Below are 18,166 nucleotides of genomic sequence, written 5' to 3' on the forward strand. Positions count from 1 at the left end.
AGTACAATACCTGTGCTGATTTTCAAATTACCAAAATGAATCAATTAATGAGATTTCTACCATGTTTTGTTTCAATATTTAGACAGACGTGTCAAAGCAGAAGCAAGGTGGCTCTCTTTTGCACTAAAGAAGGTAAGAGAGAAGTGCTTATAAAATAGGTATTTTTCAAAATGTGTTAAATCACTTTGAAAATGCAGATGTTTAGTGTGGAGTCATTCTGAATTTTTTACTACACCTCTGCAAAATCTAATTTTGCACTGGTTTATTTTTCCCTACTTTACTCAGTCTCATCAGCTTTTCTTATATTTTGACTAGGATGCTGTGTGTTAAGGTAGCCCATTCCTGATACGACTAAAGGAATTCTGTCAGCAGTTAGGTTTCAAAAGGTAATTTGATAAAACTTCCTGCTGGAAATATCCTTAACCAGCAGAGTTGTTAGCAGAGTGTCTGCCTGGGAGTTGAAGCTGTGATCTAGTTGTTTAGTTCAGGAGGACAGAAGAACCTGAAGCAGAAAGTTATGGACCAAGTCTGTTGGCACAGCAGGTTGGGCAATTTTAAGTGGTTTGAAAATGCAAATTTCTTCATCTCTGGTGAAACCATGTTCTGGTGAAACCATGTTCTACAGACAAGAAGAGCTTTGCTGAAGAACACTTGAACTATGAAGTAGGTTGAGTCAGGGAAAAGGAATTACAAGACAGCAGCTAAATTTGGGAAACTAATCGAAACATTTGCTACTTGTCAGAGAAAGGCAAAAGCTCAAAGGAGCTTTCAAAAATCTCATTGAAGGTATTTTGTGCTGACATATGTTGCTTACTCTATGAAGTTAAATGAACACAGTAAGAATTATAAGGTACAAAAAAACATTGCTCCAGTTTATTTCTTCAGCACTAAATTCCCTCATACATGCAATGGCAGCATATCCTCCCTTGGGATGCTAGTTGCAAAAACTGGTGCTCTTCTTTTGTTCTCTAAATTAGACTGAGTATAAACAATAAATAACAAGCCTGGCGTCTTTCAAATCCAAAAAAGAAAGTGAAGCAAAAGTGAAGGGTTTTTTTAGAGTAGTAACTGGCAGGTGGTAGTCTGGTGTAACTTCTAGTGGAAGTGGCTTGTAAAGTGTAATGGACGAAGTACTAGAATGTCTTCAGATCTCAAATATTCTCATTCAGTAATTTCTGCAGGCAAAGTGAGTTTTCTGCTGGGTAGCTGAGTAAACACCATGACATTAACCTCACACCTGACTTAAGAAAAACCTTATTATTAGCTGAGCAGATTTCCAGAAGCAATTATTCTGGATAATACAAAGTAGGCCAAACATGTCACTAGCTAGAAGGAAAAAAATCCATCAGGAAATCGGAGTGAAAGGACGTAAAGATTCCAAAACTTGGCTTGGTTAATATTTCAGGCAAAATTAATAACCGGAGAGCAAATCCTTTGATCCAAAGGGATGCAAAAAGCGGCTCAGTGTTTGATACAGGTGTGTGCCAAAGGCTTTGGTTTGGTGATTTGCCTTGGTTGGTGGTTACCCTGAGCAGTGCAGCGGATGAGGCCGTTTCAGGGCTGTGACAAGGTCAAGGGCCGTGCCCAGCGCGGTGCCACTAACGCCGCTGTCCCCGCAGAGTGCGGCCGCCGCCCCGCCGCCCGCATGAGCAAGAGGATCCTGGGGGGCCGCACGAGCCGGCCGGGGCGCTGGCCCTGGCAGTGCTCCCTGCAGAGCGAGCCCAGCGGGCACGTCTGCGGCTGTGTGCTCATCGCCCGCAGATGGGTCCTGACCGTCGCTCACTGCTTCGAGGGGTGAGAGCGCTCTGACGTTTCGCTGCTCGCGCGTTGTGTGAAAAATGCCTGTTTTATGATCGGCTTTTCGCAAATGTTGAAATGAATGTTATGTGTGTTGGGTTAGAAAGTAATGCTGTGTTAATTTTCTTAAGTAGTGTGTTAAGTATAGTTTTAAGTTATAGCATAATGTTAAAATAGAAACTATGCTGTGTATGATACTTCTTTTCTAAAAGAAAAGACTTGCACAGAGATAGCAGTCACAAGACACATAGATCTTTCAGAGAAAGAGAATTTATTCCTCTATTATCAGGAGAAACAAACTTCTTCCCGCCTTGCTCAGGCAGAACAACGCTGTTAAGATTATGAAGAAGTTGACGATGACCAGAAGGAATGCTGTATTTGAACAGAATTTATGCATTATGTATGAAATGTATGAATATGCAACAAGTTATTGTTTTTAGGAGTTAATCCTCTGTTAACGTGTGTCCTTTTCTGGGCTTGTGCTGCCCAGAGAAAGGTACCCCGACATCCATTACTCTTTGTTTCTATTGTCTCATATTGTCCTAATTCAAATTGTCCAAATTATTATTACACCAATTGTAGTACTATTTTTATAACCATTTTATTACTATTAGACTTTTAAAATTTTAAAAACAAGTGATTAGTGTTTTTCACATATTGCACGTGTGAATTTACAAGTTCTCCCTCTAGCAAACACATGGGGTGTAGGTAAAGAGGTAAAGACCTTTGCAGAACAGCCAGTCACAGAGACCTGGATTTAGGAGACTAAAAAGAAGGTAAAAGGTACAAACAGGCATCAGCTTAGGTTTTCACATTTTATTATTCTCTGCTGGCATGTCTACTGATGAAAGCTAAATGAAGATGCCCTGACTTTTAGCAGGAAACAGGAAAAGGAAGAAGACCAAAGCACTAATTCTATAGCTGTCATACAACTGCCATGAGTTTAAAAATCATCCTCTGTACCAGTGTAGAAAAGACCCTGAAAAAATGCTGTGGCCCCTGGTAGAAAGAAAAACTGAGTATTTATTCATGGTGCAAATGACATATTGAAATCACTGCCTTTTCTTTTTATGCAGCCCACTCTTTCATTAGGATTGCAATAATTAACAAGTCAGTATTAACAGCTGAGTGCCTCCTGGTATCAGAGGCCATGGTGGAAGGACAGTCTGGAGTGCAGAGGGTGTTTACATGTCTTAGCAATTGTTTTGATCATTGCCAACTTTTTGGTGCTAACCAATATTTCTTTTTGATGAACCACAGATTTCACAGGGAGCTTTATTACCTGATTTATTTCATCATGTACCAAATTTTTTAAATTGAATTTCTAAAGATAATTTAAACAGGTGTTTTCTGCTGTAGTTAGCAAGTACTTCTTTGGCATATGGTTACTTAATCCTGCTTTAAACTGCAAATTATTTTAAACTGCACAAAACACTTTCTTTATGTTTAAGGCAGCAGAAATTCTATATTAAGCAAGATTCTCTTGAACTGATATTTCTTAATAGTGTTAGTCATTCACTTTTTCAGTAAAACTTTCGTCTTTTTTATTTCTGAAAAACTAAATTTTTTGGTGTTTGTCCTTCTAAACTAACAGTTTGCTAAACCTGTGTAATACAAACAAGAGTACTGTATTTTATCAGATTTTGGGTCCAGAAGGAGTTTCTCTTCCTTCTCCATCTATTTTTAAATACACTCCCGGAATATTTCCTATCCTTTGGAAGAACACTTCCTGGTGATCTAAAATAAAGGGTGAGACAGAGGTTCAGCAATATTGGACTGCTGTTGAATTTCCTGGATAAGATTCCTCTCATTACTGAAAGATAAGCAAAGCAACTGTCACATTATAAAGTAAAAATTCTCCCAGTTTTGTCAAATGCAGAAAAAGTGCCACTACATTTTTGTGCTGTTTATTTACTCCTCATGTAGAGCTGCATAATATCCCTGTGAGTTAAGAGTATAACTTCTTTCTCATTTATATTCTAAAGACCTGAAGATACTAAGATATTCTGGTCTAATAATTGACTGAGAAGTTATATGGACTTATTTCTCTTCTGCCTTTCTGAATAGACTGGGGAGGATGTACCCAGAAGCCAAAACCTTGAAATTCTTCATTTGTAAGAACTTTTTTTTGTAAGCTTAAGTATCATCAGCAAGACCATTCTTTGTCACAATTTTTTTTTACACAAAGTATTTTAAAAATTTCCCAAACCAACCAGACAATACATCAATATAAAAGGATTTTAAAATGTTCTGGTCCTTTATACAAAATGCTCCATTTTGTGAAACTCATGTGAAGTTTGGAATACAAAACATAAGGACCATATAAAAACAATACAAATAGCCATGAATTCTTGTAGAGGGCATAAATAAAAAGGGCTGCATTAACATTTTGTTGTTTGCAAGTTTTCTTATTATAGTCCCCCTTGAGTTTTGTCAAGACCATTTTGAAATGCCTTACATTAAAGTAACCAAAACATTTAGAGATTTTTTTAATGTGTAGGACAATGCATTCTGGCTGACTACTTATTTCTCTAGGCAATGCTACTTTACAATGGTCATGAACACAATAGCATATAAATATGCTCAGTACTTCATTTCTGTAACTTTATGGAGCAGCTCATGAATTGATCATGATGCTAAAATGATCCTTACAGTCTTAAATGCCAGAATGTTCATCTAACTCTTAAGAAAAACATAGTCTTGATTCAGCAACTGAATTTCTTTACAAATTACAGAAATTAAAATCCTCTTGAGCACTATCAAAAAGCTGAAATTTCGCATGCTTTTACTTGCACTGCTTTGAATACGCTTCAGTCCTGTCAAAGGTGCTTAGTTACATGAATTGTCTTTCAGCAGTTGTGAAAAAAGGTGACTTTTTGGAGAGCTTTTAGCATCACAGACCAATTGGAAACCACAAAGAACCCACAACTAATCCTGCGACCAGTTAGGACAGAGAGATTACAGCCTCGAAGCCTTCCATAAAATCTAGGCTTTTCTGATGTGTCTCAACAAACAATAGTTCAGTGTTCCCTCCTGTATCATATGTATCACTGCTTTGTGGTCTTGTATGTTTACCAAAAAAGTCTCAAAAAAATTTAAGAGTCAAAGTAACCTTTGATCTTAGGCATATAAAGTACTTGGCACAGACTGAATGCTGAATAAATAAGGGTTTTTTACCATGGCTATCAAAACCATTTAATTTACACAATAAAATTGCTTATTTGAGACTCCTTAGGGTTTTCAGCGAGGCTTAACTGCTGTCAGCAGCAGACTACTGAAAAATATTCTCACCCCAGCAAAATCTGCGTGTGCCCACCAGTGAGCGTGTGAGCAACTAACGCTGGGAAGGATCCAAGGGATGACTTTGACAGCCTTTAATAGAACAACTAATAGATGGTTACATATCTTCTGAGGGAGTGAGCTTTAATGTGTTTGATTGCAAGCAGGAGGGAAGTTAAAAGCATTGAATTCTGTTGCTCAGATCTTTGCTGTAAGAAATAATGCATAAATATCTGTTTTCTTCTTGTAGTATTTGCATGCTTTGCAAAGTGTAGTGTACAAAAAGGGAGAAAAAAATATCTTGGGTATTTTAGCTTAAAAGAAAAAGAAAAACCTTGACTGAAATTTCACTTTTTTTTTTCTTTTTTTTTTTCTTTTCTTTTTTTTTTTTTTTTACAAAGGAGAGAAAGTGCAGCTGTCTGGAAAGTGGTGTTTGGGATTAGCAATCTTGATCATCCATCAAGTTTCATGCAGACCCGACTAGTGAGGACCATCATCCTCCATCCACGCTACAACAGAGCAGTTGTAGACTATGATATCAGCATTGTGGAACTCGATGAGGACATCAACGAGACAAGCTATGTGAGACCTGTCTGCTTGCCCAGCAAGAACCAGTTGGTTCAGCCAGACACCTACTGCTACATCACAGGCTGGGGACACATGGGCAACAAAAGTAAGCTCAATGTTTCTGTGACTTTTGAAAAGTAAGAGTATTTCTGTGACTTTTGAAAAACTTGTGAAGCTTCTACTGAGTTAATCCAATAAGTGATAATGTTACAAACTTTTGTCCATTTATACTATTACTGGATCTTAGTAAATAATGGGGAAGTGTAACTACTCTTGAAGGGATCAAGCTGTGACTATAGCCTAGCTTTTTCAAGCAGCAGCCTCAATTTATGCTCCGTAATACTTACTTAGACACTGACTTGATTTTTAAAAAGATTGAGGATCTGGAAACTTCTATCAAGAAAGTCCCCCACGTTAGTTATGACTTTACCCGTCTAAGTTGCGGTCAGAACAGTATTGCAAAGGTAGCACCTCTTCAGAAACCCTCTCAGTTCAGAGAAGGCTGGGGACACTGGAAGCACTGGCATAGAGGCTGGAGGAACAGGGTCATGAATCATTTCATACTTGTGGGACAATTTATTCCACAATCACAAGTGTTGTTTTTGTACCTCTGAATAGGTTAGTGTGTTTTCTTGTTTTGGGGCTGCCACAATCCTTGTCAAGAACTGTTGTGTTATGTAAATCTTTGGTCAGGTAAAATAATTCTGCATGAAGAGTATGCAAATTAGTCTGGCTCCAACACTTTTAGTGCACTAGCCATTGTGTTTCTGCCTTTGCTATTATTATAGTAATTACTAGGGATGGCTTTTCCATACATTGGGTAAGGAAATCTTTCTTTCTGTATTGCTTCAGTGGAACTTCAGTTGTAGTGGCCAGTTTAGATGAGGTACAAATTGAACTGGATATGGGAATGGTAAGCTGTTTACTGGCATCTCTACCCATCTAAAATATCTCTACTTGATGTCAGGAGAAAAACTCTGACAGTTCTTTTTGCAGACTGGTAAATAGTTTTATGTTCTCTAATGTGGTCAGAGTTGATTTTTAAAGGTTTTATGCTAGGAAGCATCAAAACCCACTGTGGCTACATAGCATTTAGGTTGAACAAATTTGATTAGAATTTGAGCTCATTAAGTTGCTTGGACTAGGAAGAAGTCTTTTATTGTCTCTTGAACATATTACAATAATTTCATTAGGTTCAGATCCTGATTTCCTGTTCTGGTACATTCTGTAAGTCAAATTTATCCAAACATAGCCAAAATAGTTCTGATTATTACCAAGTTTTACCATGACAGACACCAAGAAACAGGGAGGTCCTACCCTGGAACAGTGAGTCAAACCTATTGTCCACTTCTCCCACATTACCATTTTCTAGCCACTACTGCCCCCATCTTGTAAGTCACAAATTGCAGCATGTCAAGGTGTGAATGCTCAATAAACAGCAAATGTCACACCAGTCCTTGTGTGCTTAGTCCTTCTCCAGAATGCAACACATAGTGCTCCTTACATTTGATACATATATAGAGAGCAATATTTATAATATATCCCAGTGGAAATGTTTGTCATACCTCATGGAGTCATAATAGGTAAGTATTTGTGAATTTGTGTATAGTAAACACCTAATTCTGTTTTTCAGTGCCTTTCAAGCTTCAAGAAGGAGAGGTTCGCATAATTTCCTTAGAGCAATGCCAGTCATATTTTGACATGAAAATCATCACCAGCAGGATGCTGTGTGCAGGCTACGAATCTGGCACCGTGGACTCTTGCATGGTAGGCTTCTCTGTAAGGAGAAAGTTTCCAGAAACAAAATTGCTTTTAGAAATAAAAATACTGTGATGTTAATTAGGTGTAGCATACTTTATGTATTCTAGGAATGACAGCTGTCTATTTATATACTTGAACCCAACTTTTATCATTACTATTATTGTTAATATTGGTGTAAAGAACTTATCTTCATGCTACTGAAATGCTGCTTGAAGACTCTAGGGTTTATCTTTATTAGTTAAATTTTTAATTTTTATGAGCCTTTTGCAGGTTATTTTTTGTACAAATGTAATGGGTAATAAATACTGGTAATGCTGCGTGTGGCTACACAGTTCAGCAGGTTTTTACAGCTGAGTTATTTGCTAAAGGCAAGTGGCTGTGGGAAATGTGATACAGCTTTAATGATGAGTGCTGGCCACGTGTGTAATAGAGTGATTTTAACTTTCCTGTTGCAGGGTGACAGTGGAGGACCACTTGTGTGCGAGCATACTGCCGGGCGCTGGACTCTGTTTGGTTTAACATCCTGGGGCTCTGTCTGCTTTTCCAAGGTTTTGGGACCTGGAGTTTACAGTAACGTGTCACATTTTATTGAGTGGATTGAAAGACAAATATATATCCACACCTTTCTGCTAAACTAACTCCAGATGGTAAGGATTATGCTGACAGACAGAAGAAAAAAGGAATCAGCACTTCAACACTGAAGGTTTTGCAGTCCAGAAACTCTGTGAAAAGGAGTTTCAAGCTCTGTCTATTCTTGTTGTGGAGCAATGGAATATGCAGTGTATGTTACTGGTAAATCCTCTGCTCGTGAATATACTTTGTGGTAGAATTAATAATCCTTTTGACTTTTCTTTTAACTGTGTTGTGGTGCTATTCTAAACACTGCAAAAAGCTTAAAAGAAAAGAATCAACCACTTTCTGCCTTTCAGCTATTAAAACTAAGCAGTAGCACAGACTAGAAGAACTTTTTAAAATAACCTATTTTAATACTATTCAGTTAGTAGCACATGCATTTTCACTCACTTCTTGTGATGAGGAAGGAACTTTGTGCATTCATGTGGCCCTGCAGGACGTACATTCACAAGGACAACTCTGACAGGGGCATACCACATGCTGGAGGAAGAGATTGATGGGTTTGTACATCCATGTGGCACAGGACACATCAAAGCACACGTGCACATCTCCAAAGGTGTGTAGCCATATGCTCCTGGCATGCCTGAGCGAGTGCATTTTGTCCCTCAGGGTGGTTCATTTGCATAGGCATACCCCTGTACTGTCCTCATTCCACAGCTTCTGTTCCCAGAGCCAGACTGGGCATCTCTCTGGGGTGATGCAGGAACCAGTAGGCCCACAGACCCATAACTGCCAGTAGAGGCACTAGAGACCAAAACTTTATTGTTCAGACTCTGTGGACAGCCTCTAGCACTTAATCTTCTGAAGCTTCCAACGTCCTAATGTGTCTAGGAAACACCCATGTCTCAGCAGCACTACACTGAGCAGTGTATTTATCAAACCTGTGCCCCACTGGCTTTCCCCCTCACACTGTATCGTGTGTTCAGCGTACAAAGCATGCACTGACCATCTCCAGCCCTCTAAAAACCTAAGAGGGTTGGCAATACCACTGCAATGGTTTTCCCTCCTAGAGTCAGCTAGTTTGGACATCTTGTGAGACATGGAAAATGCAGATTTAAAATGCAATAGATGCAGTGTGGTCACTGTCACAATATTGGGGAACTGGGTAATTTTTATAGGTCTCTTCTTGTACCTTGCATTTAAAGTTTAATTTTGACGGCAAGATAAAACATTTGGGAAAAGGAAAAAAGCAGAAAGAGTTTGATGGAAGACTTGGCTTCTGTTGAAATGAGTATTAGAAATACCAGATGCAAAGTACAACAGCTTCACCAGCAAAGGCTCGAGGAGCCCAGCTCAAGTGCTTGGTAGCCAGATGTGGAGTGCTCTGTGCAGTAGTAAGACACTGAGCCTTAACTCTACTTAACTCCAAGAGAATCTGGTTGAAAAAGATTATGATGGAGCTTGGCACCTTTTTATGGTGCTAGAGGGGAAGTATGTCCTATCAACTGGTGTAGATCATGTCCTGCACAGCTATCAGCTTTTAGGAGGCTACAACAGGACGAGTTGGGAATCTGAGGACTACAAGACAAATTCCACTGGGGAACAATGCATTTAAAATTTGTGTTTTCAGTGCTGTGCCTGGTCCCCTGTGAATCCAGCCTAAGGCACATAATAATCATCTCTGCTACCTCTGGCACGGCCCCATGACAGCAAGGCAGGGCCTTGTCAATAGCATGACTGACTGCTGCATGTGAAAACATGCATAAAAAAGACCTAACACATGGACATTTCAGGTACTATGAATCATGTTGCAACTCATCTCCACAGATCTATTGCTTTTGTGAAGGTTTATTTCTTCTCTCCATATCTTCTCCTTAAACATTGCTAACATTAGAACATTAGTGACACTAGACTGCGCTGTAGACATGAATATTAATAAATACTCAATATTTATGTTATGGATTCTGAAACTATTGAAGTGATTACTCAGTCACTGTTTCATGCTCAGAAGGAAAACTCTTTGAGGCTTCGCTAGGTTTGAGTGTTGGGGTTTTTTAGTATCTTAGGGATATAACACTTAAAATACTCTTCTGTGACCATGTTTATCTAGTGCAAGTAGATTACAGCTGAAGCAGGTTATTGATGTCTTTGCCTCAAGGACATGGAGGCTGGAGCTCAGTTCTCATTCAGCTTTCCTCTGGGGCTGGGATCTCTGTGGCTGTAGAGCAGAGAAGTTCTGAGTCCTGGAGCTGGTTCAGGAGTTCCCTGAGGTGTGGGTGGCCCAGTGGTTGTTAGAGCCAGCTGGCTGGTGTCAGACAGGTTCTGGCCAGTGTGTTTTCCAAAGAGGTGCTGCTCCAGAATAAGCAACCCAGCCTGGCTGCTCTCCACCAGATATGGTCTGTGGTTAGCAGCTTTGAATTTTGTAAAGCACCAGAATACATAAGTCATTCATGTAGATATTAGCATTACCAAATGATAACATGTAACTACACATTTTAGTTACCTGGATTTGACCTTCCACCAGTTTCCAGAGTCCCTCCCAGGAAATGAAGTAGAGGCTTGCTTAAACATAAGGTCCAGGCCTGTCCTATATGGGATCAGTCTGAAGAAATTCCAGGCTGAACCCCATCCCAGATGGCTCTAGGAGGGAGCACTCTTATCCTTTCCCATGACTGTGTCTGACACAACATTCCATGTAAAGAGGAGATTTGTAATTTTATAGATGTATTTTTATACGAGGTTTTTTATGTGTGCACATGAAATAGGCAAACGTGCTCCTCCTTCCACTGTCTCAAGCCTTTTCCTGTGTGCTGAACAATGGCTGTGATCACAGTTACGCTGTTTGTCCCACAGTGTAGCCTCGTTGTAAGGTAACGTTTGTTGGTTTTGCTTCTACCACAGCTGTATCTCCAAATGGAAGCAGTGCCACTCTCAGTTAAGCCAACATGTTTCTTTCTAGTTGTACTAATAAAAATTTACAGTCATTTTCCAAATAACTTCTGTTGAACATGTGTTTTAATCTTTAGAGGGACTAAATGATAATATGGAGGTAAAAAGTTACAACTTTAGCAACAATGCCAAAAATAGCCTTCAAAAGGCATTTCTGAATCCTTAGCTGACCTTTTTTAGCAGCCCTATTAGTACTGCAGTTCTTGTGGAGATTCTGGCACTACCACCACTGTAGAACTTCTAGTTTTTTCTGTGTGTATGCTTCCAATACAGAATATTAATAGGAATACTGCTGCAGACAACTACTGCGAACTTAGAAATCTGAAAAATTAAAGCTGCAATCTGAACACATTTTGTTCTATAATTTTGCTCTGGAATGCAGTTAGTTTTAAATAAAAAATCTCTTATAAGTTGTACACAGAATTTCAACAACATGGTACACATGCTGAAATCAAAATAATAAGCAGACAGAAGCTTAACACTGTTAAAATTTACCTTTCCACTGCAATAAGGAAGCCAGGACCATGAGGGTAAGAGTAACATAACAACAAATAATACAAAATTCACACTGAAATTCATCTATGGGAACATTGTTAAGACAGTCACATTTGGAAGTTGCCCATCAGCCTTGGCCAAGAGCCAGGGCTGGTGGGAGCAGTCGGTTCTCTGCTTTAGCTGGTCCTCAGCCAGTCCTCAGCCTTGTGCTGCAGCCAGTGGGGCTGTGGAAAACACAGCTCAGGCTAAACATCAGCTCAAACAGTGCCCCAGGAACAGACCAAAGCTCACTGTGCTGCCAGAATACTCAGCAAAGGCTGTGGCTGACTGCCACCCACAAATCTTTAGCACAGGTGTGGTTGCTGAGAAAGAAAAAAAATTTAAAGCATGTACTTTCTTCTGTAAGTCAAACACTGCACATCAAAATCAGAGTTAAGGCTGTTCTAGATGTAGCTGTAAAGTTTGGGGCAGTTGAAGGTGGTTCTTTTGGTTTGTTTTCATATTAAAGAAGTGTAAATGCTGTGCTTCCTTTCATGACATGTGGAAGGCACCTGTGAGATGCTCTTAAAAAGCTTATTTTCAAAATGGAAAAGTCAGATTTTGCTGTGCCTAAGTGGAGAAGCAAGCAGGTGATTGCAGTGTTTTCAGTGCTAAAAAAAATAATAAAGGGAACATTGAACTGTTGAGAAGCACAGGGAGTGCAATGTGTTTCTACCCTTCATTTGGCACTACTTTAGTTATGGCCAATTAATATTTTAAAGCTTTTCCTAAAGACTCATGACCCTCATCTCCCTTTCAATAAAAGACAGCAAGTAATCACAGCAAATGCCTTCAGCTATTTCTTCTGTTTGTCCACCACAAAAAAACCCAACAAACCCAACCACCACACCAAAAAAACTTAACAGTCAAACAAAAATAAAACCCAATCCAACCCCCAAAGCAAGTTTTACCCAACAGATAATTATGTTATGACCCAGACTGCTTGTTGAAATCCTCTAATAAAATACAACTGTAGAGGGCAGTTTTAATCAATATGGAGTACCAATATGCAATAAACACACACACACACACACACACACGTGTGTTACTTTTCACTACTTCAAGTGGTACAAAAGCATTTACAATCTCAGCAGAGAGGATCAGTGTCCTGAAAGCCTCACTGCACTAAGTTGTGAGTAATGGAGTGCTGAGGCTTCTAAAGAGTCACATAATAGCAATTTAAATGTCCATCATGGAGCTGGTGCTGGGTCTAACAGATGACTCCCACTCATATTTCTTCATGTCATTATTTTGATGCCATGGCTTAGTCAGAAGGTTTTACTTCTGATCTTACTCTGATCTTACTTACAGCTTTTGTATGAAAAAATGCAAACTCCTGACAGTAAATGATCATCTACCTGTCAAATCTGCTGGTAGGTTGTGCTTCTGCAGCAGAGGCAGCAAGAGGGCAGGTCACAGGCCGGTGCTGTCCCCAAACTCTTATTCGCACAGGCAGGGGGGACAGAGCTGAGGCCTGCACTCCCTCAGGTCACTGGAAATGCTGGAGCCCCCCCATCAAAGTTCAACATACCTCAGTCATAGAGTTGGAGACCTGTAAAACATGGACCAGTCTCCTCTCACTGGCCACAGGTGCAGAGAGGCCATGGATTTAAAGTGCAGAAGAAACATTCAGGTCAGATAATGAAAAAAAAAACCCACTATTTGAGGGCAGGAGAGCACTGCTTGTTTCTCTGGAGTTCTTTACATCAGGATAACATCCACTAGGAAGGACAAGGGTGGAGCTGAGCCTGCCTTGGGATTGTGGAGCAGAGTAGATGATTTCACTTCATCCCAGTAACTCTCTTCCTGTGTGATTCTGCCCCAGTACCAGCTTGTCTCCCTGCACAACTTGCAGCCTTGCAGCTCTCATTTCTTGAAGAGAAAGCGGAGATGTTCCACTTGGGAAATTTGGAGTATGCTCATAGCAAGATGCCTCCCCACAGCAAGAAGGATGTTTCAGATAAACATCTGAAAAAGTAACCCAAAACAACATGATCTCTTGGAGTTTGAATGTCTGCGGTCACTTCAAAGGCCTCTTCTTTATGTTAGAACCTACCAAAAACATTTTATCATATGTTGAACCGAACTAAAAAAAAAAAAAATTCAGAAATGGCTGTCATCACTTTCTCCTTCCACTACTTTTCTTCTACAGGCTAAAAAAACTACATTTTCTCTTTCTCCCCTCACTTACACTAGGGATAGAGTCAGTCCTAATTACATTCTACCTTTTGAACACAGAGCTGTTTTAAACATTTGGTTACATGTGGTGACTGGCATTTGAATGAACTCAGCATGCCCTCAATATCTGCCCTGTATAGCAGCAGCTGTCCAGACCTCACAGCGTTTGTTTAAATTCTTTCAGAGATCTTAAAAGATGTGGAATATGTAATGTTGATCATTGATGTGGAAAGCTCATGGTTCAATTAGAAAGCAGAGCCCTGGCCTGAAACATGGTGCCTAAAAATAAGCACACAAATCTGGGCAATTTGAAAACAGAAAAGTCTGAGAAAGTAACAGAACTAAAAAATGGGCTCAGCACTAATAATTCATTAGCAGCTACAGTTTGAGGAAATTGTTTATTTCAACAGGTGCTAGTGAATACAAACAGATTTCCTAAGCTCCTCTCTAAATTGTCCATGTAACTTTTTGGGAATGGAAGTAAAAAGGAGGCAGTATTTTAGAGTCTGGAATCTAGAAGCTGCCACATGCACCTCAGCCACTTTTTGTGCAGTGTGTGAGCAGCGGAAAACTGGCAGAGGGCAGGACTCGTCTATCTTGGAAGACAGATGAACAACAGCACTTAAATGTGAGACATGCAATGCAAGATGCATTCTTTTGAGCAGCCTTTAGAGACACATAAGCTGATTATTATAAAAGCTTGGAGAAATTTTAAAGCACCCGAGAGTGAAGAAGAGTGATGTTACCAGCTAAAAGCTGCTATTTGTAAGAGAAGACCTGAAGACAGACTGGAGCTCCTCACTGCTGCTGGCTGACAATTTTGCAGTACAGGCATGAGGTAGTTTAGAGAAAAGACAGCCAGCCAACATCTGAATTGGGTGAAGTAGGAAAAAAGTCCATTTTGGTGGCAGACAACGTGAAATGGCACATGGAGTCAAAATGGAGTGACACACCTGGAGAATGACCTGACATGGAAAACAAAAGGCTGCACTTAGGGTTTGCTCTTTATGTGAAGAAGGCAGTGAGGGAGCCATGTTACATATGTCTCACTTGGGCTTCCCTCTTATGGTTAAAATTGTGTTTGTCCAGCAGGGAGATGGCCCATGCAAGAGCCTGGTGAACAAAGTGGACTACAGTGCTTACATAAATTACTGTCTACACACACTACAACATGTAATAAAAAGTCTTGAAACAAGCCAACCAGTAACACAACATCCCAGCCCTGTAGCTTACTTCATTCTTCAGCAACTGATGAATGCCAGGGCATGCTAGGGTTCTGGGGCACAGTGTAAGGGAGCAGGCTGACTTACCTCAACTGCACTCTGTGAATCCACATTCATGCAATGCACTGTCCATAACACCACGAGGTGTTATGCAATGTTGCATACAAGAAATAAGCAGTATGCAAAGTCTAGTGTGTGAAGAAATATAAAAAATAATTCAGACATTTAGACTGTGAATATCTTAATAAATTACAGCAAAGTCTTACAAACAAGCTTTTAAGGAAATGTGTTTGTCATCTACCTTGGCTGAAGAAAACAAAACCACAGCATGGCAGAAATCAGCAGTTACTACTCCTGTCTTTAACCAGCTAGCATTCTAACTTTGTAAAATACAGTAAAGCATCTTCTTCACACAAAACAGAACTCAAAACTGCTCTGTGTGCTGGAGTTACAGCACTGCTGCCCTTTTCAGAAGCACACACAGAGACTTTGGCACATGATCTATTGCCACCAAATGTAAATGTATTATTTCCCTTTGGTAAATTCAGTCTCTTCAGAGTTCAAGCCACTTGTACTCCCAGACTCATCCTGAATGTCTGGTAAGAAGGAGGTGTTCTTTAATAACCTATCTCTTGAACAGGTCTGAAAAGGTGTTTTAGATGCTGGCAAAACACTGTCAGTTCTTTCTTCCTCTGATAAAGCACCTGCAGCTGAGCTGGACGGCACAGAAGTAGGCTGGAGCTCCACCCTATAATTCACATTGCACTCATCTTTCCATCTCTTAATTTCTTTCATCTGCTCCTTGGGGGACAGTCTGACAAGGCACTTGGCTCTCAACACCGGAGATGGAAACAGTGTTCCTTGGAGAACTCTTATCAAATACCTACAAAATAAACACAGTTACAAATAAGCAGTTTAAAAGAAACCCCAAAACTGTTTCCAGTGACTAAAGGAAACCAAACACCATTCAAGTAGCCCTGAAGCCAAACCTAGTTCTTGGACTAGAACTAGGTGATCTTTAAGGTCTCTTCCAACACAGGCCATTCTATAATTCTATGATATGAGAACTGACTTAACTGGCAATTTAGGTTGGTTTAAATCACAGATTTTTGCAGTGGATTTTCAGGCAACAGGGCATCCAATGTCTGTCCTTCCATAAGAGAACTTCTTTAAACCTCCAGTGGAAGCCCCAATCTCACTCCCTCATGCCAGAAGCTGCAGAGGACCCCCTGGTTTCACAATGCCCATGGGTGGAGGCTTTTCAGGACCATACAAAGGATGATATCAGAAATAAACATTGGAAAAAAACATGCATGTGACAGCAGTTGTCCCATAACAGGTACTTCTGCTTCAAATCACTGCAGTAGAAAAGCTGAAATTAGCCACAACAGCTATAAATCTTCTCATTCCCTGTTGACACAGGGAGAGTACTTTTGACTTAAGCAATTTCTAAACAGTTTGCCTTTAGTTCACCATGAAAACCATTGCCATCTTCAAAATTCAACAGCCACACACTGGAAGTAGCCACCAAGCTGAAACCTTTATCCTGCCTTGGCTCTCTACAGCCCTACCAAAAGGTCTCAGAACAGCCTTTATCTAATAATTTGTCATGTAGAGGAGATTTACTGTGTGTGAAAGAAAAGGCTCTACTGTCACCACCTGAACCAAGCTGAGAGCAGGGACAGAAAATCACGTGTTTCTTGCACTTCATGGTTTGTCATTCTGCTGAAGTGTGAGCCAAAGCCATCATCAGTCAGATCAGATCAGTCATAATCCCCAGTGAGTGCACTAAAACTCTTGATGACACGCTTGAGACACAGATCAGAGATGTTCAAACAGGACTTAATACTTGGTGGCCATTGCAGGCATCTGCAGGCATGGCTCTGCCAGCAGGACTGATAACTTATGCAGCCTGTACTACAGCACTTGATCCAGAAACTGTGCTCAGACTGTGTCTAATGACATTAAATTACATCAGGTGAGCAGGAGACAGCACTTATCTCCTCAACTCTTCTCAGTAACTGTCTGTGCAATTCAATTTAAAGTCTCATTCTTTCTGAAATGATGTAAGAGGGAAAGAAAGAGACACAACACAGAACAATGAGTAATTAGCACTGGAGGCACTTCACTGTAGGCTACAGACTTGAGTTCATGCTCAGGCAGTGAAATGAAGATAGCTGTGGCTACGAAAGAAAGCCAAAGGGAAGGTTTGATGAAGTCTCTTTCACTGGCTTTCACGTGGTTTGGTTTGCTCTGTTGGCTCATTCAGGTGTCTCCCTGCTCACCATACTGGAGTCTTCCACCTCCACCCAATACTACTGCCCTTCCAGGGTGAATTAATTATTAAACTTGAACTTCAGTGAGACAAAAAAAATATCAAGACCCCTTGTGAATCTAGTCAGCATTTTTCCAACCCACAAAGAAGCCTGTACATGCATTCTTCACTCTAAATACTCTTGTACATATTCATCACATAAATTTCAAACAGAAAATCATTTCACAAAGTAACACAGACTAAGCACAGTATTTCTTTGTCTATATATAGTACATGTCCAACTCTTGTCACTAATGTAACTGATATGTATATTTAATTATGAACTCTGTGATTACAAAAATTACTGTTTCTTTGCCCTCCAAAGACAATAATTAATATTATATAAGTCACAAAAGAAAATTTTTATTACTGAAATTTGCTTGGAGAACTAAATGGAACTAAAAAGTTGTCCTCACATATCTTGGTTTAATAAATTACTGAAATCTTCATTTTTACTGTGGGATGCTAGGGAGGAAAGAGCTAGCCAGAGTTTCATAACATCACTGACTCACAGAAAACTAATTTTGGTAACATCAGTAATCTATAATTTCATAACAGAAACTCACCTGGGTAGCAGAGCAATGCAAGTAGTCAGGAGGCAAACTAAGTAAAATACTGGGTCTGTCATGTGCTTTTCCATGATCCAGTAAAAGTCTGATTGTGGGTTGTGGGTTTTGTAGGTTGCTCCAACAGCCAGAGTGAACACAAAGTAAAATAGCATGCTGCCAACTATAACTACTGCATGTATCCATGTCTGCAATTCCAGCAAGGAAAGAAATTAGATTTAAGCTGTAAAACAAAAAGACTGTTATGTCTGTATTTACATGAACATATACACTTTTCCTCCAAGGGCAGCTGTTGAATGTAACAGAGGATACATCTGTTCAGATAATATTCCTAATTTCATACAAAACAATCCAGAAAGAATGGAGCCTTCCTTCTACAGTATACAGGTGTTCCAGACATTTAATGTCTTAAAATTCTCATAAAT

The 18,166-nt window shown here is 39.8% G+C and overlaps 2 protein-coding genes across 2 annotated transcripts in view; one reads left to right on the plus strand and one right to left on the minus strand.

Annotated features, from left to right (window-relative positions):
• CORIN (corin, serine peptidase) overlaps nt 1-10,063 on the plus strand; it is a 115,914-nt gene extending 105,851 nt beyond the window's left edge. Inside the window, exons 18-22 of the mRNA XM_058024979.1 lie at nt 83-132; nt 1,620-1,794; nt 5,478-5,749; nt 7,277-7,410; nt 7,860-10,063. Coding sequence (XP_057880962.1) covers nt 83-132; nt 1,620-1,794; nt 5,478-5,749; nt 7,277-7,410; nt 7,860-8,042 — 814 coding nt within the window. The 3' untranslated portion in view covers nt 8,043-10,063. The remainder of the gene's footprint in view (nt 1-82; nt 133-1,619; nt 1,795-5,477; nt 5,750-7,276; nt 7,411-7,859) is intronic.
• A 3,520-nt stretch (nt 10,064-13,583) lies between these two features.
• ATP10D (ATPase phospholipid transporting 10D (putative)) overlaps nt 13,584-18,166 on the minus strand; it is a 29,356-nt gene continuing 24,773 nt past the window's right edge. The window contains exons 21-22 of the mRNA XM_058024383.1: nt 17,742-17,929; nt 13,584-15,744 (exon numbers count right to left, since the gene is read on the minus strand). Coding sequence (XP_057880366.1) covers nt 15,387-15,744; nt 17,742-17,929 — 546 coding nt within the window. The 3' untranslated portion in view covers nt 13,584-15,386. The remainder of the gene's footprint in view (nt 15,745-17,741; nt 17,930-18,166) is intronic.

This window comes from Melospiza georgiana, chromosome 5 (genome assembly GCF_028018845.1).
Source record: "Melospiza georgiana isolate bMelGeo1 chromosome 5, bMelGeo1.pri, whole genome shotgun sequence".
Taxonomy (NCBI): Eukaryota; Metazoa; Chordata; class Aves; order Passeriformes; family Passerellidae; genus Melospiza; species Melospiza georgiana.